Source organism: Pseudorca crassidens, chromosome 17 (genome assembly GCF_039906515.1).
Source record: "Pseudorca crassidens isolate mPseCra1 chromosome 17, mPseCra1.hap1, whole genome shotgun sequence".
Classification (NCBI taxonomy): Eukaryota; Metazoa; Chordata; class Mammalia; order Artiodactyla; family Delphinidae; genus Pseudorca; species Pseudorca crassidens.
This window is the reverse complement of record NC_090312.1, coordinates 5,341,336-5,365,165: the sequence shown is the minus strand read 5'-3', so window position 1 is coordinate 5,365,165 and position 23,830 is coordinate 5,341,336. Positions and strand designations below refer to the sequence as shown.

At 47.9% G+C, this 23,830-nt stretch overlaps 1 protein-coding gene and 1 non-coding gene across 2 annotated transcripts in view; one reads left to right on the top strand and one right to left on the bottom strand.

The window, feature by feature from the left end:
* Nucleotides 1-23,830, bottom strand: part of FAM135B (family with sequence similarity 135 member B) — a 269,743-nt gene that overhangs the window by 161,119 nt on the left and 84,794 nt on the right. The window contains exon 2 of the mRNA XM_067712826.1: nt 10,499-10,594. Coding sequence (XP_067568927.1) covers nt 10,499-10,575 — 77 coding nt within the window. The 5' untranslated portion in view covers nt 10,576-10,594. The remainder of the gene's footprint in view (nt 1-10,498; nt 10,595-23,830) is intronic.
* Nucleotides 4,871-4,976, top strand: LOC137210793 (U6 spliceosomal RNA). Its single transcript, XR_010936729.1, has one exon. It is a non-coding gene; the product is annotated as a U6 spliceosomal RNA (small nuclear RNA).

Below are 23,830 nucleotides of genomic sequence, written 5' to 3'. Positions count from 1 at the left end.
TCTTCTCTCCTTCCCTCTCCCTCCTCTGTCTCTGAACACTTGAGTGTAAAGATTTATCTCAGTTGGGGCAGACAGAGGCCAGAAGAAATCCCATTTGGGCATCTACGCCTAATCCTTATTTGCTCCATCTGTTGTGTCAATACCCTGCCCTGTGAGAGTATTAGGAGCTCTCCCAGCTACAGATAAAGGACATTGGTTCCATTTCATTACTGTTTCTTATGGGTCTGGAGCTCACTAAGTCATCTGAAGAGAGAAATCAGTGGTGGGATTTGAGCTTTACACAAACCTCAGAAACTACCAACCGATAGGATTTGAAGTGTGATGAGAAACGTCTTTGTCACACTGCTCAGTAAACGTCTCCTTCATCAGGGCCCGGTTCAGATAAGTAACCTCAACCAACGACTAGGAATTCAAATGTGTGAGTGCCAACTACCTGTCAGGCAGTGCCTGCGTTCTCCACGCTTAAGCCAAAGGGTGTTCTAACCCAAATCTGATCCTCCCCTCCTTCAAACATTTCATACTCACCCCTCCTGTAACATCCTTAGAGGAGAAAGTTCAAACGCCTTAGTCTGCATTTCCACCCAATTGTGCTTAAATCGTGATTTTTCTCTTGGAGTCTGGTCTCGCCAACAGAATAAAAAAACAGTGTTGATAATACTGGCTTTGGAGGCAAAGAGCCATGAATTCAAACCTTGACTCTGCCCTGGGATAGCCAGGCGTCCTGGAGCTTCCGTTTACCCATCTGTAAAATGAACGTAATGATACCTAGCTCATAGAGCTGTCAATAGCATCAAGTGAGTTGACAGAGTAAAGGTCCCGGCACACAGTCTGAGCTCACAAAGTGTCACAAGTTACTGAATGATTTCACGCGGGCTCAGTTATGCCCATGAGCAGACAAATCCCAGCCCTGATTCCTACCTGGTCTCTGGACTCAGATACCCCACTGCCTCCGGACCTCTAGACTCACGTCACCTCTGGCTGCCTGGTCCTACCCCTCCTCGACTTTATGTACCAATTCACCCAAGGGCGCAACCGACTATCACTATGACTTCTCTCCCCCGTAACATGACATTAAAGCACCAATTCTTCCCATTCCACTGCTTCAAGATTTTTCAACTATTCTCCGTCTGAGCTGTCCTCACCACTGTCATTATTTTTCCCCACCCCACCTGCCATCCTCTTTGCTTCCAAAGCATCATTTTTACAACACAAATCATCAAGAAATTCCCTTACTTATATGGTTTCTTCACCCTCCTTGATCGACAGAGTGCAATTCCGCCTCTCCCACTCCATCAAAAACACCACCTCTAGGGAGCCCTCTTCAGCAGTGTGGCATTTCCCAGGGATGCCATGACCTTTATCATCCCCAGGCCTTTGCACATGCTGTTCTCACTGACTGAGATTCCCCTCCAGCCTTCGCCTGACCAGTAGAACCCCCATCTTCTGCGTAACCTGTCGTGATGCCTCCCGAGAGAGGAGATGGTATCCCTGTCCTCCCTCAGCACCTTAGGACCTTGTCCGTGCTTTTTCGTTCCATTTCTGACATCACTTTATTAACTCACATCTCTTTCTCCCATAGCACGTTGGAAACAACTTGAGTTCACGGCTCTTTCTCAATGTTCTGCCCAGAATTCCTAGGACAGAGCCAACAGGAGCAAGCGCTCAAAGTCTCCAGAATGGGTAAATTAATGAGGAAATAAGTAAAAGAACAAGAGGCGACCTTGGGTCTGTTTTACAAGGGGCAATTTGTGCAAGAGCTGCGTGGGAGGGACGCTACATACTCCTTCTTGAGAAAGATGACGGTAGAGAAAGCGTTAATGGGTAGAAAAAGGGGGGCGGGCAAGAGATCTTCTCCGAGGATTCTATTTGGAAGGATCTTTTGTCAAAGAAGTGTGAATAGATTTGGTTAAGCAAATGCCTCTGGGGTCTGTCAGTCTTTGGCTGGAAGGATTCAATTCCCAGTACATCATCCCCTGATTATTCAAGGAAAACATCCAGATAGATGCCAGGCGGCCAGGAAAGGAAGTCTGAGCAGAAGGGAAAGTCGTGCTCTGTAGTTGTGCTGTTTGCAGAAGTGCAAGCGTTTACAGAAGTTGGAGGTAGGGGCAGTCATCGTAACATCTGAACACCCTCGTCTGCCCAAGCCAAACAAGACATGCCTCGTGAAGTAGAAAGCAAATGCAAGGACTCTGGGGTGCAGGCATCCCCGCAAGAAACCCTCCACCTGGCCACCTGCACAATGTGCAAAACTGAGCCAGACTTGGAACCCATGTCAGGCTCTGCTTCCTCTATGATTTAGGGATAATACTACATCCCTTGTAGAATTGTGGGGTTACGTGAAGCTATTTGTAATAATAGAGAATTTTATAATTTTCTACTCCAAATAAATTCTGGTTGATTCTAGTGGGTTGAAACATAAAAGTTTCATGCAATGACACTAAAGAGATTTTTTCAGAGAGAGCATAGAATTTCACCCTTTCTGGGAGCACAGCATGCCGATGAAAGCAAAGTTCTGCCTACTTTTAGGAGGAGCAGCAAAGAACCAACCTTCCAGGCATGTCTTTTCTTTTCCCAAACAGTAACTGCAGTGACCTGAGTGCCAATTCCTGGGATCTGTGAGGCCATGGAGACCCAGACATCAGTGATGTGGGAGACTTTTAGATTCCCACTGTTCACAAATGCTCCTCTACTCAAAAGGTGGAGATTCCCTGCCTGATGCCCTGAAGATTCTTAATCAGTGTTTAATTCCTCTGAGCTTTGTAAAATGCTTTCTGCGGAAGTCTAAGACGAGATGGAACAGAGATTTGAGATTAAACGAGGACTGTTAGGGTGACGATCATTTCCTCCCTCACTCTGTTGGATGATTATATATATATATATATATATATATAGAGAGAGAGAGAGAGAGAGAGAGAGAGAGAGAGAGAGAGAGAGAGGGAGAGGGTTCTGATTACAAAAGTGATATGTATATTGTGAAAAATAAGGAAAAGTACAAGGATGAAAATGTCACCATAATTCTTTCACTAGGCAAAACTATATGTGTGTGCTATTGAAAGTTTATTTTTTTAATTTTTATTGGCGTATAGTTGCTTTACAATGCTGTGTTAGTTTCTACTGTACAGCAAAGTGAATCAGCTATACATATACATATATTCCCTCTTTTGTGGATTTCCTTCCCATTTAGGTCACCACAGAGCACTGAGTAGAGTTCCCTGTGCTATACTGTAGGTTTTCATTAGTTACCTATTTTATACCTAGCATCAATAGTGTATATATGTCAATCCCAATCTCCCAGTTCATACGTTTGTTCTCTACGTCTGTGTCTCTATTTCTGCTTTGTAAATAAGATCGACTATATCAATGTTCTCAGATTCCACATATATGCATTAATATACGATATTTGTTTTTCTCTTTCTGACTTCACTCTGTATGACGGCTATTGAAAGTTTAAAATGAGAAAACGATGAACTGCATTTAAAATTGCTTTTGAGCGACATTTGACAACAGTTGGGAATGAAACCAGAGCAGTTAAGGACTTCACTCTCTTATATCTTCTACTCTGACCCGAGATCCACTCAAAGACCCTTCTAGAAAAGAAACATCCTATAGTTCAGTATAACTCTATTGACTATAGTATCTCACGAGTTTCCCTAAAGCTATTATTTCTTTAGATATGTACTGTGTATTGGAAAGCTAGTAAGAGAGTAGATCTTAAATGATCTCACACAAACACACACACACACACACACACACAATGGTAACTATCTGAGCTGAGGGATGTCTGAACTAACCGTATTGTAATCCTTTCACGATATATACATACATGAAATCATCACACATACACCTTAAACTTACACAATATTATACGTCAATTACATCTCAATAAAGGCAGAAGAAAAGAACTGTGGCATTTTCACTTTATAGATTCCAAAAATGAGATAAAGAAGAGAAAGCAGAATTTCCCCCATTGAGGCCAGTACAAATCCGCATGGAGTCCATTAGGTTTCCGACTGGCAAGGAGACCTCTTCCTGGGAGATTAGTAGTGACGAATTTAAATAACTGCTTAAAATATAAAAAGGATCACCCAGTCCAGAGTCTGACCAGGCCAATGGTCTGCTCCAGCCCTGGCACTGACCAGCTGACGACCGTCTGGTGCAGAGTTTGCATTGTAATCAATGGGATAGAAAGGCCAGAGAGGGCTTAGCCCACTTTGGCAGCACTGCCAGGCCTGGCTCTCTAACTAGATGCTTTACAAATATCACCTCATGACTTCCAAAAGAGATCCTGCAAAACAAGTAAGGAAACCGAGAAAGTAACTCGCCCACGGGTACCCGGCTAGTTGCAGAAGACGTGCAGATAGATCCAAGGTCTCTGTGTCTTAGACCAGATCTGGGTCTCTGCTCTGCCCTCTACACCACGTCCATGACCACGTGCCCTGTCGTTCTCCTTGAGAGGCCTGAGCGAGGACCTGTGAGCACAAAACTAGAAAGGACCACACTATTCATTGGCTTTCTGTTCCGCCTTTATTCCTCCCCGAGGTTATTAGGCCCTGTGGGTGGTTCTGAGCTCACCAGAGACATTTTAATCTCTGCAGGCCAGCTCTCAGCCCCCTGGAAGGAGCTTTTCTTTACAGATCTGCTGAGCATGTCCTCAGCCAGGGGTTAAGAGGATAAAAGGCTTAAAGCAGCAGGCTTATGAAGTCACAGATTCAAAGGGAAAAAAACAGGAAAAAAAAAATGGGACAGGGTAATTGTTAACAGGAATGTGGATTTGCTAGAAAAATAATCCAGGAGGTCCATCTACATAAGCCCTTGGGCAACTGACGTCTGTTCACCCTCCACAGGAATAATTATTTAAAATGTTGTTTTAGTGCTTGCTTCGGCCGCACACATACCAAAACTGGAACTATACAGAGAAGACAGCAGGGCCCCTGCACAAGGATGACGCGCAAATTCGCGAAGCGTTCCGTATGTCTGAGGTCTGATGATACACACACACACACACACACACACACACACACACACACACACACACACACACACACACACACACACACACACACACACACACACCCCACACACCTTGAGTACTGATGTTTCCCAGAGAGGCCTATATGCCTGAATATGTAGCCAAGGAGTAAAACCTAGCAAAGTAAAGATATTTGAATGGAGACTTCTAAAGATGGTGAGCGTTAAATTGCTTCAAAGAACAACATTGAGACAAATATCTGAGGGACAGAAATCCCTTTATTACTGTCAGTATATCGCTGATTCTTAACTAGCAGTTTTACTAAACAAGCCCCATTTATAATAATTATATTCTTGTTTATCCTCAGTATTACTTAAACAGATATTTAAAATAAAAAACTTATCGCGGGGAGATAAAATGCCATTTTATGGGGAAAGGGAGATCAAATTTTTATGAAAATAATCATCATGGAATTTCACAGAAAGACTCTTAAAGATCATCGAGCCTATCTACCCTCCTTGTGCTAGATGGAGCCCTTGGCCGTAAGTGATAAAAATCCCAAATCATACCATGTATAATCCCCACTCCCTTCCAAAAGGGTAGGAATGAATGAAAAGGATCCCAACATATTCTAATAAGAGAAGTAAAGGAAAGGATTGTTTCTGACAGAACCAGACAAATCAATGAATTGCTCTCTGGCAAGCAAAGGTAATCGTATTTCTGAGTCTATTAAGGCACATCAGGGCTGGTTAGCTAATTTCCCAGGGAGCTTAGCTGTCGCTGGGCATCAGGCCACAGTGGGGATGTCAGGGCATAAACACAAGATGGGATTTTCTTTCAGGAATCACTTAACTTGGGAGCCAACCGTGTTCACTCCGGTAGAGACAAGGCAGGTGAGTTTGTTCTGGGGGGATTTCAATCCTAACATTTCTACGAGCATTGGACCTTCCACGTAAGATCTGATCATACTGATTATAGCTCTTTTTTGTGCAACTACTCTGTGGGCAGGACAGAATTTATATGTAAAAGCATCTAAAACCTCTGAGTAGGGAAAATCTTCCAAATGACCTTGTAGAGAAGGGGTGGAGGAAAGAAGGAGGTGAATCTGAACAGCAAACAATGAAAACCTTCACTCAGGAAGAAAATCGCTTTGATTCAGAGCCTTGTTTGAATTAAGACTGAAAATGAAATCTGAATTCATTTTCAAGGACAAATGTTAGCTCCCTTTCAGCTAACACTGTTAGAAATGAAGGTTCATGCTCTCATAAGCAGGTATGAATTATTAATATATTAATGACTTACACGTATCCAGGCAATGGGTTTTATAATTAATTGTTCACTTAAGCATCTCCTTATGAGAAAATTATTGTAAATGAAATAATAGCTTCCCTTTTGCTTTCTGGCTCCCAGAACCCATGCTAGAAGGCTAGGGTGGCATCTCTACAGGTTCCTGAGCAGAAGGCATGTGCAAAGGCATGTGTTAAGATCCAGTCTCCTATTGGGGAAGAGGAGACGTCACAACCATATAATGAAAGAAGGGACTGTTTTATCTTTATGACTATCATTTAATGAAGAGCCACGTGACCCCACACCTAAGCTGCTCTTGATCTGTCAGGGTGCACCAGGCTCTATGCTGGGCACTGGCCATATGAAGTCACGTAAGAGGGAGTCCTTAGCCTGAAGGAGCTTGGATCCAGCTGAGAAGAAGTTAAAGCCACACAGGACATCACTATCATTCCCTTTTTCAGCCCAGCCCTCCGCCCACGGCAATCTAAGAAAGTGTGTGGCAGTTGACATGAATATCTCTATAATCACACGTCCAGTAAAAGATAGGCTGTAACCCTCTTACCCCACCCACTTCTCCATTCCTACTCTTCATTGCACTTTGGTCTTTCAGGTTGCCTCTGCTTCCTGACACCGCTGAGCCCTTCCTGTCCCGCCCTTCCAGGTCCTCTGCTCGGCCAACGCCCCCCCAGCTTTCAAATGATAGCTTATCTCCAAGACATCTTCTCTGACGCTGCCCACAGACTGGCTTCCTGCTTCTGTTTCACAGCACAGCACCCGAATCTGTCTTTGTTATAGACCGTATCACACCCCAAGGTCATTTTCTATGTATGTATCCATCTCCCTCATTAGCTGGTAAACACTTTGAAGGCAGAATATCTTGCATCTTCATCCTTATGGAGCCTAAGCCAATAACGTATGCTTACTAGTGTTTGCGGTCATGCGTGTGTGAGTGGATGACAGAATAAAACACGTGAGGTGCGCTTTAGAAACAGGGAGAAGAGGGATTCATAAAAACTGGGCTGACTACAGTAGGTGGACATCAATCAATATACAGAAGTGGCTTGGAGAGGAGGTGATATTGGAGCGGGAACTTGCAGAGGGTAGAATTTTCAAGGCAGATATTGGGGGGAGGGTCAAGAATGGTCTGAGTACAGACAGTAAAGATAGAAGAAGTTTAAGTTCAAACCGTTCAAACCGTCTCTGAGCACTGGGCTGAGGAGTGAGAAAACAAGACGGTCTCAACAACCCTTTGGGGTAATAACTCTGCTAATAGTGTTAAGGACGGATTGGAAGCCAGGATTTACTAGTAGAAGTGACAATTTAGATAGCATCTACTAGATACCAGGTTCCACGCTAGCTGCTCTGCATATATTAATTAATGCAACTAGTGCCATAACCATTCAGATTACCCCACGAGATAGACTTTGCCATCACCATTTTAGAGTGATAACTGGTTTTAAAGGGACATGCTCTCAGAGCTTATAAGTGGCAGAGTTTAGCTTCAAAGTCAGGTCTGACCCCAAAGCCAGGCTCCCAAGTGCCTCCCTGCCCCTGGCTTTTTATCAGGATGAGTCTCACTGCCAAGTACAGGGGTGGCAATTCATGATGCTTTTGACTGGTTTCAGATATGCTTTTCCTTTGAGAATTCACCTCAGTCAACACAGACCTTGCATAAATGCAAGTTGACTGTTCAAAGCAAACATCACCAAAAAGCAGTATGCATTCTGGGGCTAGAAAAACTATTGACAAATATAAATGTGCTGTAAGCAAGTAACTCCCTGATCAGGGCAAATCCTCGCTCAATATTCTCAGTTCTGTATCCATGCGGTTCCAACACAACATCTCACAACGAATCACGAAGGGGTGTCTATCTGGGCAGATGGGGTAAATGAGCTAGCACGTTTGTAACACAGGCCCATAGGCACTACTCGTCAACTGGAGAAGCCAGGTGGAACTTGGATGACCACAGCCAAACGCAACCCAAAGAAGGGCGCTCTCCTCCCTTTGCAAGCCCCAGCTCTGATTTCTACCATCCCAAGGACAGTAGGGAGCACACATTTAATCATATATCCTCACACCCCCCAAAAAGGGCCAGCTTCCCCAAATCCCACCTTCTTTCTCTTTTATGACATCAGGAGATCATCCACTTTCTTTCACCCAGGCCCCCACCTTGCCTACTGGGTCTGGACTGCAGCTATCACATCCCCACAGAGTGCTTGCTAGGAAAGTAATTACATTTCACCATCCTCGTGGCTCCTGTAGGATTCAGAGTGGAAAATTCCTTGGCCCTTGAGCATCAGGGACCACGGCCGTCAGATACTCCCCTGGCAGATGCAGAATCCTGGCTGGCATCATGCCCAGCCTGTCCACAGCTCCCTGTAGGTAGAATCCAGGGGGCTGGGGACCATTCACGTCAAGGTCTCATTGCAGATGGGACCTTAGAGATCCTAGCACTCCCTCCACCCCGGAGAGGTCTAATCGCCTTCATCCAGAAGATGCCCTAGCCTGTTCGTGGAGGTAGCTGAAATGAAACCCACCCTCAAGCAAGTTTGATCATACAGTTATGCCCTCATCCACATCGACGTGTGTGCCCAGAGTTCCACACTCCTTGACACCATGAAATAGTAGCAAGAGCTAGAAGAAAGTTGTGAGAGTTCCCCTTGCTCTGCTAGAGGCACCAGTGGTCTCCAACGGTTGATTTGCATGTTTACCAGTAAAAACATTTTTGGGCGTGCAAGCCCAATATATGTATATTTATTTATAAATCATGTACACGTACAGCTCTACTTGTATATAGTACGCATTATAAACACAAGAAAAGGTATTTTAAAAGATGAGAAATGTGATAATTCATGTTTTAAAAATAGTTATTTTATGTATTGATGGAACACATAACTTTTGTAATATATACATACACAGTAATAAAATTATATACATAACATATATAATATATTATATATATACACTGGTTATATATACAGTAATATACAATAATTAAAATTATATATAATATATTATGCATGTTAAAATACATATATATATATATATATATATATATATATATATATATATACACACACACACACACACACAGAACAGTGATTCAATAGTCTGGTTTTAATTCAGACTAATTCAACATTAGACTTTAGCAGTGAATGCAGCTAAACGAGATGCTTCCCCAAACCACATAGACCTGGAAAGAAGAGAAGAGCACCGCAGGCTTATCGAATAATTCATGATTTCCATATTCATTTGCAACCTCCCCTTCCGCCTGCACAGGGCTCTCTTTGTGTTCTGGGTGTGCCATTTTGAAATGTCTTGTTAACGATGACGATTTCATACGAGCTTTAGTCAATATCTGATGGTCAATATACAGTGCAGAAGAGGTACATTATTAATAATTATGGTTACAAATCCATATGTAAGTTCACATATCTCAAACTACTTAGTGTTGGGCTCGGATGAACTGGTGATTCCATCTCAGTGTGGGACTTAGTGAGATCATGCATGTAAAATGCCAAATTCAGAGTACATCCTAAAAAAGTAGGAGCAGCTATATTTTAATTGTGTATTTAAAAAAGACATTTTTTTTAATGTGGGGCTTCCCTGGTGGCGCAGTGGTTGAGGGTCCGCCTGCCGATGCAGGGGACACGGGTTCATGCCCCGGTCCGGGGAGATCCCACATGCCGCGGAGCGGCTGGGCCCGTGAGCCATGGCCACTGAGCCTGCGCGTCCGGAGCCTGTGCTCCACAATGGGAGAGGCCACAGCAGTGAGAGGCCGGCGTACCGCAAAAATAAATAAATAAATAAATAAATAAATAAGACATTGTAAATTCTCAGTTTTTGAGAGATCTGGGTACAGGTTTTATGATACGTGGTTTGGGGAGATGGCCCCTAGAAATATTGATCCTACAGACACCTTTTTTATCAGAGCTACCCAGGCAAGCTTCACTTCCAATAAATTCACTTTCCTTTAACACTGACTGACAGATTTCATGGAAAGAGCAAGTAGGAAGACGTGCAGGAGGATGAGAGAAATTAGCATTTTTCTGGTCTTTGTCAATTTATGGCTGATTTTCAAATGCACTAAAAGTTTGGATTTTCCACTTGGCAGGAAAAATAATACAAATTCTTTCCTCATGAACCCCAAAATTTCCTATGACCTGTCCTCACCACCAAGATCTGCCAGAGAAAAAACAAAACAAATGTGTAAACTAATACAAATAGCGAAAGCATACTCACCCTCTCTGAAAGAGATCCACGTTATAAAATGTATGTAGCTCTACAGAAAACTCCACCGTTCCTTGTACCTCAGACATGATCTTTTCGGTTCATTACCTAAAAAACAAGAGGGAAATGAACAGCTTGAGATCACATCAGCCAAACACAGAGAGCCTGGGCTTCTACAACTGGAACTCAAACAGCACTGACGTAGAGGGACAAGGGTATCTGGCCAACGGGACCATGACGTGTCCATTGGACACCATCACCCAGGGGTTCCTATTATAGGACAGACACAGAGAGATGAAGTAACTTACAGGATGTCACACAGCTCACACCTCCAAGAACTGGGACTCAGACCCAGATACACTAATTCTAAAGCTGGGCTAGTTCCCTGCCCTTCCTTACCTGTCAGCACCTGGAGGCACGAGCATCCCAGCTACGAGCACATGCTTCATGGCCAACAGAGCAAGAATCCCCACTCCTCCACTCTCTACTTGTGTGACCTTGAGCAAGTCAACGGAACCTATCCCATCCTCAGTGTCCTCATCTGTAACAGGAGGACTGCTAATGGCATATAACTCTGATAGACAATGGGGAGATTAAATAAATCTGCCACATAGAGCACTTTGCACAGTTCCCAACATGTAGCAAAAAGTTCATAAATGTAAGAGACAATTAATAATGATTAATAATAATGAATGAAGATGGTTCTATCATTGTTAGTATAAACGTAGTCTCTAAAGATGTAAGGTGCCTGGAGTGCAAGGACAAATGTGTTTTCTACCGAGCAGGGGAAGCAGAGGCAGTGGGCGCTATCGCCAAACAGATGCTGAACCCAGCGTGACAGGTTGTTGATTTGCCAAGCCAGGACACCCTGGGCCAATAATAAGAAGGTTGGATAGGAAAGATGAAAGGGTACAAAATTAAAATATTCCCAGTCTAGGATGAGAAACAAATTGACAGGGAGACTCAAGGCAGGATGGATTTTCTGAGGATATGAAATCACCTAGATATCAGAGATTTGGAGAAGGAAAAGCAACTGACTTTTACTGAGCATTTAGTGTATTCCTGGTGCTGCATTTTTTTTGCGGTACGTGGGCCTCTCACTGTTGTGGCCTCTCCCGTTGCGGAGCACAGGCTCCAGACGCGCAGGCCCAGCGGCTCATGGCTCATGGGCCCAGCCGCTCCGCGGCATGTGGGATCTTCCCGGACCGGGGCACGAACCCGTGTCCCCTGCCTCAGCAGGCGGACTCCCAACCACTGCGCCACCAGGGAAGCCCGGTGCTGCATGTTTTATGTGAGTCGTCTGATTCTGTCCAAGAAGAATGTTGTGATAAAAGTTCTTGCCCCCCAGGGCAGACAAGGAAAAGGATCAGAAAGCGTCTAACCTGGAGCCCCTTTGTGACTCCAGAATATTCTAGCGGTGTGTGCTTTGGGTAAGCAGCCTCAGTTTACTACCACGTGTAATGGGACAGTACAAGCTACCTAGGAGGAGGAAAGGAGATAATTACTCGCAATTCCTTGCAATTGAGCAGGTTCTGGGGGAACTAGAAGGTTCTAAATAGGTAGCAGCTGGCATGATCTTGGGGCGGGGAGAGAATAAGAGGGGGGCGGGGGGAGTAAGAGGAAATGTGGTCTCTCCTAGCTGGCAAGCAGTGATTGGTACCTAAGTCTCCTTTCAAAGCCCCTCTTCTTTCTGCCCCCAAGACGCCTTGAGGACCAGACCACCATCGCTGGGGTTCAGAGCACAACTTCACTGCAGCTAATGGGGCCATGCTCGGCCAGCTCCCAAGAACAAGAAGAGCACAAGGGATTAACGAGGCCTTAGCTGCATCTCAGCCCTGGCAAGGGTGCCATCCGGGGCAACATTTCTAAAGACGCAGGACCCCGCACACCACGTTACGCACCACGTTAAAGTGCAGCAGATCCTAGGGCCCAACCGCCATAAATTCTGCAGGATGGAATCTCAAGCCGATGAGCCTGGAAAAGCCAGACTCAGAAAAAGTACCGAAAACCTGTTTCCCTGATGCGTGACCCGTCGAGGTGCTCCCCGGTCCTGCCGAATGCATCGGAGCCAGTCAAGGTCAGAACCCGCCACTCAATTTCAATTTCAAGGCATTTCTAGTAAAAGGCCAGTGGAGGGGCCAGCAAACAGAGCCACTCTGGGCTTCATTTCGTTTTCACGTTCAACAGCAACCACTGCATCTCCCCTCTTTCTCACCACCCCACTCAGTCTCAATCCTTAAAACACTGCAGAGCTGGCAAAGACATCTGACACCCTTGCTTGCGGTTGTCTGTCCCGGTAATGCCTGAACCCCCCATGATCTCAGCTCCTGGGGGGAGCTTATGGAGGATCAAAGGGAGCGCAGGAACAGGACACCCCTACGCCCACAGGCGAAGCACTGTTCGGGGATTTCCATTCATCACTTCACACGCCCCTCAAACCTCTCTGAGGCAGGCAGTATTGACTCTGATTCACACAGGGGAGCATCATGCCACACGAGGCAAGAACACTGACCCGGGAGCCCATCGCTTTGGTTTTCTGGTGCCAGTCCTTACTTGCAGAAGGGCTGAGACAGTGGTTTTTTTTTTGGGGGGGGGGTTGAGGGTGGAATTAATGTTTAGAAGAAAAAAATACGTAATACATAGAGAATACCGTACAGAATATTTCCTCCTGGGAAGATGCACCCTACCCTTCTACTGTTCAGGGACCAATAGGATGCAATCCTGGAACGTGGAGATGCAAACACAGCTTCTTGGTGGGGAAGCTGCCTTTTCCTTTTGAATACCATGTGATTCATTACAGCCAAACACCAATTCAATGAGGACGATGAGCTCACATTTAAAATGTCAGTTCTAACACTCCACATTGATTTTGCTGGTAACTGTACTAGGTCCACTTTGCAGGAGGTGCAGGAATCTGCAGGAATCCAGAACCACGGGTTTTATAGCACAGGGAACTCTGCTCAATGTTGTGTGGCAGCCTGGATGGGAGGGGAGTCTGGGGGAGAAAGGATACACGTATATGTATGGCTGAGTCGCTTTGCTGTGCGCCTGAAACCATCACAACATTGTTAATCGGCTATACGCCAATATAAAATTAAAAGTTTTAAAAGAATCACTGGCTTTGGTCCCAACGCTCTCCTTGATCTTTCTGAGGACTACAGAGCGCACAGCGACAGGGCTGATTTACAGGTGTGGTCCCCAGGCCGGCAGCACCAGCTTCACTTGGTTATGAGAGCAAATTCCTGGGTCCCACCAGGACCAGCTAAATCAGAAGCTGCAGGAGTGAGGCTCAGGAATCTGTGCTTTCACAAGTCCTCCAGGGAATTCTGACGCAAACACTCATGGCAGAACGGCACCAAGGATAGGCGCCGGTGCAGAGACGGGAGGCGTGGACTTAGGCAGACCCGAGTGGACTCGGCTCCTCGCGAGCCGCGTGCCTTCGGGCCCGTCGCTTTGTTCATCTCTCTGTCCCTCTGTTTCCTCCTGTCCAGTTGGGAATAATAGGAGTACCCGCCCCGTAAAGTTGTTTTCACGGTCAGTAGAGATCACGTGTTAGAGCATACAGACAATACACACATGACATACGCACTGAACGACACACGGCTCACACTCAACACGCCCGACACACATACATATCACACTCACACACCCGGTACAGACCCAGACACACACACACACACACACACACACACACACAAACACATGACATACCCACACAGTACCCATCAAACACACAAGATGCCCACGGCACATACACAACACACCCCGCCCACAAAACACACAACCCCACACACACCCCAGGCATCTCTGCACTCACTGCTTACCACAGAAGAGCCCCCCATGTTCTAGTGGCTTCAACGCTTCTGTTCCATGTGGTGTGATCCTGATGTGCTCAACGTCAAACAAGCATTTCCTGAGGTCGTGCCTGGGTTCAAGGTCACCCATGCCAACCTCCCTCTGCTCAGAAAAGTGAGTAGTTTCTCCCCACCTGGAGCGGGTCTTCCCAGCCTCAGCCTGGACCATTCCCACCTCCGGGCACAAAGCTTTCCTCCCCGCTCCATGTCAGAGCTGAGCTTGAATCCACCCCCTTTAGTTCTTACACCACAGGATCTCCCAAGGCCCCATCTCTCCACGGGCACCGCAGTCGGAATGTCAGGCATTAAAGCGGCTCTGAGGCCTGAAGATGACCATGTACGTAAAGAGCTTCAGTCGTTTCCCGGCGAATCGTCAACCCCTCATCAGCGGAAGCAGTTAGGATTTTTATTTCTGCCTTCAACACTGTTGGCAGAAATTCAAAAGGCCCCTCATGCCATCCAGCCCCGAAGCACTATCCCTCTCTCCTTTACGTTAGAGGCTCTGGGGTGTCTGGAGGCCTGGCCTCCGTGTCAACTAAGGTAGAAACATGGTTTGTACTTTTTACTGCAATGTTTCTCAAATGTTTCATTAGTTACTTACATTTTCAGAAATGTTTCGGAACATTCACAGTAGCCTCTGAGGAAATTTGTTAGAAATATTAAGGCTATTTTGGAGAAATACCACCGCGCCCGTACCTCATTAGATACAGCTTGGAAACAAATCCCTTTACAAACACGTCTTCCTTTAAAATGTAATCTTTCTTTTAAGACATCAATCTTCAAAGTGTGTGGCCTTTGAAAGATTAAATGAAAAACGGCGTGTTGATCTTAATAGACATCAGCATTGACTTTATGAAAAGGGCATGCAAAGTTACTGTGCTCAAAAGATTACAAGTCTTAGAATTACAACACGGCAAGTGGGGAAGCTTCAGGAAAGGGCCGCCTGATACTGCAGGGCAGGAAGTGAGGACAGAGAAAGGATGCCAGAGCACAACCCAGAGAGTTCCTGGGGGAGCCACAGGGACCTGGAACACCCTACCAGACGGAGCTGCTTCCTCGGCTCTGAGAGAAGCAGCAGAAATGGTCCTCTGAACACGTGTAACGGCATTCACGGATACCCTCCCCTCCGGGGCACTTTTCTTCAGACAGCCATTCTAAAGAGGTAGATAACTCCAGTTTTCTGCCTGGTCACTGCGATGAGAGTCAGCTCCGTGTTCAAAGAAAACAATCTCATTAGGAATGAAACCTAGCATCTCTTCATTGGAAAGGGAGTGTCACCTACAAGGAAAGCTTCTGCCATGCTGTAAGAACACCCCATCTGCATTAGATCCCATCTCTGGGCCCCACCTCTGAATGGGACGTAGGACCAGCCACACAGCATCTCTGAGCCTCAGTGTTCACATCTGGAATGTGGGCCAACACCCCCCTTTCAAGGCAGGATTGCTTAGGATCAAACGCGGAGAATCTCCTGGAGGTGTTCGTTCCTTCAACACACCAGGAAGAGGATCAAGCACGCAGACCTGCTCAAAGCACCAGGGATACAGAGACAACTGGGCCGTCAGAGGACACAGACCAGAAAGGAGAGAGCCAGGTCACAGCTGTGGTCCACAAGGATAGGCACCATGACACAAAGGTGAACAGAGAAGGCAAGAACGCCCCGTGGTGAAGGCCATGACCCAGCAGGGCAGCCTGCAGGAGGCTGGCCAGTCTGAGAGATGGAGACCTCAGCCCCTCAGAGTATAGTATAGGACCACAAGCAAGACCTTAGGCTCGCTGTGCCTCAGTTTCCCCAACTGGAAATTGCTTTGGAGCCGGCAGACGATATACGTTTAATAAGTACCAACCATTAAGACAAGGAAGAAAGCCTAAAAACAGTTTGCTGGCCATGGAAGGAAAGAAATAACGCCTTTCCCCGTAGGAGTTACTGGACCCCTGGCAGGCTATGGGCTTCCCCAGGGTCTCCCAGCTGGCAGGGGCAGAGCGAAGGCCAGACTCTCACTCATCACAGCAAACTCAGCCCCGGCCACTTGGCCCCCTGACGTTCAAAGGTATTTCCTTTCCTTCAGTGTAGAAATCATAATGTGCTGTATGCGTTTATTATTCTTCACGTCTGAAGACAATGCCAAAAGAAGCGTCCCACGCAGCACTGAGTCCTTACTTCCCTTGGGGTGCTGGGCCCCTCTCAAGCAGCACCTGAGAACGCAGGCATGAAGTCACGTAAGGTTTCACAACCTCATAAAAGGGCAACAGACGTGTAAACTCAGGTAGAGCCTCAAAGGACCAAAGGCAAGGAAGCACCACTGCTGCCGGCAGCTCCCAGCACAGAGCCTCCCCTCCCTGCCAGTGCTGGTGACACTCACCCAGAAGTTAAGCATGTGACCAGAGTGGGTGGCAATTCATCTCTCCTCCCACCTCCTGAAATGCACGTACACAAACGGGCACCTAAGTGTGTGTGCGCGCGCACACACACACACACGTGCACACATAAAAGGCATGTGGTGACTTGAGCTCTCGGGGAGACAGCAAGAATCATGCAAGGGGCAGCAGCTCTGACCCTGCCAAACGTGGGTCACGTGCTGACCATTTTAGGGACTAGCTGGGTCACGTTAAACCAGGTTTTCCCTCCCAGCTAAAAGTAGCTTCTATTTTGCAGTGATTTTTTTTTCAGATTGACACTAATGGATATTGTTCCAGTAACATTCTGGGTGCGCAATAAGCAGTGGATAATGTTAACATTAGAATAGCTAATAATAATCATAGGAGGTTACACATAGCAGACAAGCGTAAACACCCAAAGAAGTTCACCCTGGAAGGGGGGTGGGCCAGAAGAAGCTGGGCTGAGCTGGGCAGACAGCACACTGAGGCACCAGGGGAAGACCTGGGTGGTGTCCAGGGCCAGCTCTCAGGACCCAGGGCTTGGGGGTGTTCAGGACATGGCCAAGGTTCCTGGGTTCAGGGTCAAGCTCCCGACTCTCTGGGTCCTGAGGAAGACAGAAGCTGGGGAGGTGGTAACAGCATCTTCCATACACTGAGGTGGGAGAGGCTTCAATGCAATGACAGAGAACTCAAGCCGGAGATAATGGACAGTCCCGCCTTGAATGGCACTGATTCCCTGTGCCAGAAAGAGCACCTTCAGATGCAGAGTTCAGAAGCTGAAGAGGGGATTCCTGCTTTGGGAGCGAGCCTGGAGTAGAGTCCTCAGTGCTCCCTACCTGTGACTGCTAAGGCTGTACATGCATTACGAGGTTTCAAGAGCATTTTGTTTGCAGGACGGCCATCCACCCAACTCAAGCTGTGTCGGACAAAGATGTCAGCTGGTTTTGCATCGGCGGTTTCTTCGTTGAACACGTTGAAACCATCAGCTTTACCCAGGTATTACGACCTCGTACGTCAAAGTGCAGAGACCCGGCAAGCCCCGCTGTGGCTCCTCTACCCCCCTCATCGTGCAGCTAAGCGGCGTGAGGCCCGGAGTGGGAAGAGCGCCGGCCACTCCTGCAGAGGGGTGCGTTCAGAACCCCTGTCTCCCGATTTCCAGTCCAGTGGTCTTACATTCCTGGTGGTCAAAGCTGTCACATCCGTGATCTCATCTGCTCAGGGAAGGTGCCCCAAGGGGGAAAAGGAGCAGGGGGTGGCCTCCCTGATCCCTGCATGGTCATGGGGGAGGAAGTGGGTGTGACTGAGGTTCAGCAGCAGCTCAGAAGTCTAGACCTCACGGGAAACTCGGGGATCACTTGGTTCAGCCCCTCATACTGGGGCCGAGGAAACAGAAAGTCTCAGTGGCTTTGGCGCTGTCTCGGGGTCACAGAGCCATCTGAGAGAAAAGCCAGGAAGGACCTCAGGTATCCGGGTCCTTAGAGTGTGATGCTCTGTCAGGCTTAACACAGACAGACCCACCTCTGCTATAGGAGCAGCCTGACAGTGATGCATGTTTAACCTCAGCGCAGCCCAAACTCTTAGCAGAAACACCAGGCCCTTCAAACTCTGGGACCTTCCTGCCCCGCCAATCTGTCTTCTCTCTGTCACCCACGCCCACCAGAATCTCTGCAGGCTGCCTCATCAAAGCGCTCCACCGCCTCTGAATGCGTCTTACCTTTGTGTGATCCGTTATCTCCACCAGGTGGCTCACCGATGTCCTCCTTACCTGACCAGCTCCCCACGCTTAAATGTCCAACACAGCTCCCCCAGGAAGTCGCTCCTGAACGGCCATGCCACCACCTTCCCAACACAAGCCCCCAGAATGTCGCATACATGCCACAACAGCCCTGACCAGCCTATGTTCTGGAAGCACATCCATCTTTCAGGTTACACCGCCAGCTGCTTAAAGGAAGGGCAGCCACCGCGTTTAGCAAAAAAACATGGTAGTGAAGAGCACGCAATAACAGCTGTGGGACAAATGAGAGGAGGAATGGAATAATACACAAATACAAGAGAAGCTCACATATAAATGGATAAGCAGATGAATGAATGAGTTGATTACTCTTCTTTCCGATCAAATATAGAGCCTCCCTGAGCACTTGGCACCAGGCCCCTATTTAGGACTTTAAGGGTGAAATGATTCCATGGCTCTTAGCTTTAAGGCAAGCTTGAGTCCCTTTTGTCCTCGGGGCAGGAAAAGCAAGGCAGCACAGTCCATCTTGTTGGAGAAGATTCCAGAAAGGACCCAGCATCCAAGAGGGATACAGTACCCAGTGGCGGCTCCACTGCAGTGGACACTCTATTTATCCTTCCAGAAGCCACAGTGTAAACAGGAGAGGAGGTGAAAGGAAGCCGCGAGGCTCCCACCCAACGAGTCGAGGCTGGCATTTCAGAGGCGCTATCTGTTTGTGCCCCAGCCGTGGAGCTCTGGGACCCGGTTTTGCTGGCGTCTGTCATTAGCTTCCTAAGCACGGCTATGACTCAGCCTGCGTCTGTGTTCCCACGAGGACCACCCACAAGATCTGGACGCACCCACTGTCAACCTTCTCACACACGAAAGGCCACCCTCCTCCCAGCCACCCTTTCAGCCAAGGTAGAGAGGGAGGGACTTGAAAATGACGTGAAATGATGTTTTCTGGAGCCTCCTGGGAGCTGCAAGGAAGGGGGGAAGCAGCCTGCCTGGGCTCTACTTTACGCAGATCTGATGCTGCAAGCTCCTCTGCCTCCAGGGCCGGGGGTACCTGCAGGGGTTGGTGCACCGCACCAGGTAAGGCTTCTATGGGGGCTTCAGCTGTTGGCTCACAGACTCACACAGCTGCAGGGGCCTTGGGGCATAGGAAGCCCAACTACCCATTATACAGAAGAGAAAACTGAGTCCCCAGAGTACACAGAGAGGCAGCTAGGTGCAGAGGAGGTAGCAAAGGCTGGGGCCAAACTTTCACAGCCACAAACCCTGTCCTTTATTAGCTCCTAGTTTGGTGCAGGTACCTTTTTCCCTGATCCTCGGTGTTACCATCTGTGAACAGGGCTCGTGATACCTTCCCAGCAGGGTTAGTGCGAGAAACCGAAGCATTTACATGTGAAGTATATGAAGTACATATCGCGGTATCCAGCACTCAGAAAACACCCAGAGTACCTGCTGCTGTCGTTGACATTATTTTTAAAGTGACAACACTCAGTGAACAGTAACTGAGAGAAACAATAAGCCTTTCACTCATAGTTAGAAATATTCTCCCTTAAAATGAAAGGAGGGAGTTCCTTTCATAATTAACCTTTCCTTGAAAACTGCCCTGCAGGCATGGTCCAGCAAGAAGGCATCCCGGGACGATGGAGAGGAATCCAAGAGGAGATCTGATGGATGGAGAGGATGGGAAGAGGGGGATGGAGGCATTAGTCTGGCCTGGATGCACCCACCGTCAAAGGGGCAGGGGGAGGAGTCACAGGACTGGCAAAGTTCATTCATTTGCATGACCACCAAGAGTGACCCCATTCCTCCCAACCATGAAAACGTCCTTATCTGTGCTGTCACCTACTGATCTAGGTGCCAGTGAGGCCAAACGTCTTCTCCAGCTCTAGTATAAACAATGCCTTCGGCTCGGACCCAGGAGCCCTGAAACCCCGAGGTACCCAGAGTCCATTCTGTTACTTGGACTTTCCACTCAGAGTCGCTAAAGCCAGACATGCTTTGCGCCGGATCCCAAATCCAACGCCTATTTCTCTGTAACCTCAAGGCCAGTGGCTTAATATGGTTGGACCTCAGTCCTCAACAGCTGTAAAAAACACATGTGTCTCGAAGGAGAAGAGTAGATATGATGAGACATCAATGCAACTGGACCCAGAGCGAGCATTCATATTAGCTGACGTTTAGGTTGATGGGACCCTGAGTACTTTCTAATTTTCCCATTTATTCATATTAATCATTTACAGAAATGAGAAAGGGGTGTATCAGAGCAAAGAGGTAATGGAAGGCACAGAGGTTAAACTTCTGGAACCCATGATACTGAAGGCCTCCCCGTTTATTTCATTTAATCTTTAAAATTCAATGCGAAAGGTCATGAAAATAACACTTTGGGGGAGGGGAGGGTGAGAGGAAATTAATGTTAAGGAAGGCAACCTCAGTGACCTAATCTCTGTATGATTCTTTTTGAAATACTGATTTTTAACTTCTTGAAAGGTAATAGCTACGTTTTTCGGTTTGTTCCTTCCTTCTGTCAAAACCCCCTCCAACACTTTCTAGAAATGCTGTTCCAATCGAGCTGACTCCTTGCGTTTAGCAAAGAAGACCGTGACCGTCCTCTTTGCCTGGATGTCCACTCTCCTTGGTGTCCATTCTCCCGGCTCTGCCTTTGTCACCCCCAATCTCTTCACAGCCCCCTGGAGGTCCACCTCCTCTATCCGTCACACCTTTCCAAGCTCTATGGCTCACGCTGTCCTCCCCTGTTTTGGAAAGTCTGTAATCACTGTTGTTCAACCAACGTGTCCTGTCTGGTCAGGATGCCCCAGGCACTGTACTAGGAGCTAGGGACACAGAAATGAGCCATATGGACACGATCTCAGCCTCACACAGCCCAAGGGCCAGCTCTCGGCGTGAGTGTCTGTATCAGTAACAGTCACCCTCGCGTGGTCGAGTTCAGCTTGACGCCTGGCACCAACCGGGCTGGGCCTATACACCCACCTGTGCCCCGGCCGAGAGCCGTCTGCAGCTAACACTGTTTTTTCCTCTCCCATCCAGGAGGCCGGTTTGCCCAGTGATTACCCGGCCCTCACTGCTTCATTGACGTAGTTAGTCATACCGACCAGATGCCCCGTGGACCTACCGAGCACCGGGCCTCCAGCGTGGAGCCCAGGGAACCCATCCAGGGAGCAAAAGGTACAGTCACGGCCTCTAGCCAGCAGTTCAGAGTCTCACGAGGGACCCAGGCAGGCAAAGCCTCTACTGGGACGGGGCACGCGCTGCAGCGGGGCTGTGGTGGCCTGTTCCTGGGTGCGGCAGGAGGGACAGGGTGTTCTGCCGGATAAAGGGGCGCACGCGTGTGTACAAGTGTGTGCATGTGTGTGTGCAGCTCAGGGCGGGGGGAAGTATGGGAGTATGAAGGGAACCTCAGGGAAGGCCTCAGAAGCCCTGCCATTTGCCCCCCAAGATACACGTATGTATTCTACGCTGAAGCTGGCCGCTGGTCCCCTCCCTCCACCACTGCTTCCCTCGACTCGCAGCTGGAGGACACCAGCCTCCACGCTGGTGTCCCTGCCTCTCTGACGGTCGGGCCCCTCCCTGCGGGGTCCCTTCTCAGCAGCACAGGAACGACGGTCGTGACGGGGGAGGTAACCTCAGCCACGTCACCCTCCGATGGCCTTGCACCTCCTTGGTTAAAACCACATGGCCTCAAGATGCCCCGCACACGGGCCGCTCACTGTTCCTTCACGTAGCCCTGCAGGTTACGTGAAGCCTCGGCCTGGGTCTCCCAGTGGCCTCCAAGGCGCTCTCTGAAGACTTCCCAGCACCGGTCCTCCGTTTTCCGCCTGGTCTCAGCACAACTGTCATTTCCTCAACAAGCCTTCATTTCTCCCTCCTCACGGCTCCTTTCTAGTACCACCCTCTTCGAGGATATTTGGAGAATCAACTACCCTATGGAATTCTTTACGTGCTTAATTTCTAGATCAGCCTCTCAAAATGTCACCTCCAGGGGCTCAAACCCTCCTCCATTCCTGGGCTGCTGTATCGCAGCGGGCAGCAAAGGGCTTGACCCAGAGACAGCACTCCATACATACCTGCTGATGAACTAAAAGTTAAAATTCAGCCAAGTCCTGAAGAAAGTACAGGATTTAGGAGTGGAGGGTTGAGACGGGGCATATTTAAAGCAAAGAGGATCACGGACGTGCGGGGGAAGGAAGCAAAACTTTTGGAACAACTGTGATTGATGCCGGATACTTCATCATTTTCTATCATTTAATCTTCAACCCCAAACCTAACAGATCAGTATAAAAATGCCCACGTTTTTGTGGGGGGAACTGATGCTGCAGAAGCCGACCGTAGCTACCTAAGACCACTCGGCTAATAAACGCCACGATGGTTGTACACGGCATGGACTGGGCTCTGAGTCCCCGGCCAGCGAGGAGGGGGTGATAAGCAGCTTGGGAAATGGGAATCAGGGTTGTGCTGGGGACACCGGGCACGCAGGGAGTAAGGCTGGAAGGTAAGACCCTGAAGGAAAAACAAACAAGGCAAGAACTGGCAGTGTCAAGGATTTGGGTAGCTGTGTGCAAGTGTGAGACAGAACAAACTTGAAACAGCAACCTGCACACCGGCTTGGATATTAATCTTTATAAAATGACAATGACAACCTGTTTTTTGGGGCATGAATTAATCATGAGCTTATGCTTTTTAATTTTTAAAAACAATCTTCCCTTTATAAATGTCTCAGCCACACCTGCTCAGACACCCTTTGTGGTCACGATGAGATCCCTGGTTCATTCAATCATGCAAATACTGACACTAACTCAAGGCTTAGTGTCAGCAACGGTAGACATGAATGCGTAAGTCAGGAGTTCAAGAAAGGGAGGAGATGAGACAATGGATAATTATTGTACGCTACAGTCTGTGCTATAAGGGGACTGTACAGGAAGCCTGTCCCAGGACGATGGGGGTGGTCCATCACTACCTCACCTGTATAAGAGGCGGAGGGGAATGGAGATTACAGAAGAAGACGCACACCTGTGAAGGCTGAGCACTGTGAAATGAAGTCGCTAAGGTGACCATCTCCCACTTAACCTGACATACTTAACCACACACAAAGTGTTAACCTGACATTCAAGAATGAAGAAGGACAAACAGTAAACAGTTCACACAAACATTATGCTTGATTAGACAAGATGAGCATGACACAGGCGGCCAGGCAGGCAGTGAAGGGGTGGCACCAGAACCGGACTCTCTAAGTCCTGCCCCCAAAGGACCACAACCAGCTGGGGCCCAGGCCTCACAGGGTCTGAGCCTCTATTCCTCCATGCAGCCTCCCACAGTCCCTGATTCCCAGTGCAGCTCAGACCCTGGGATGCAGAGGCCTCCTCTGGTGCTGTG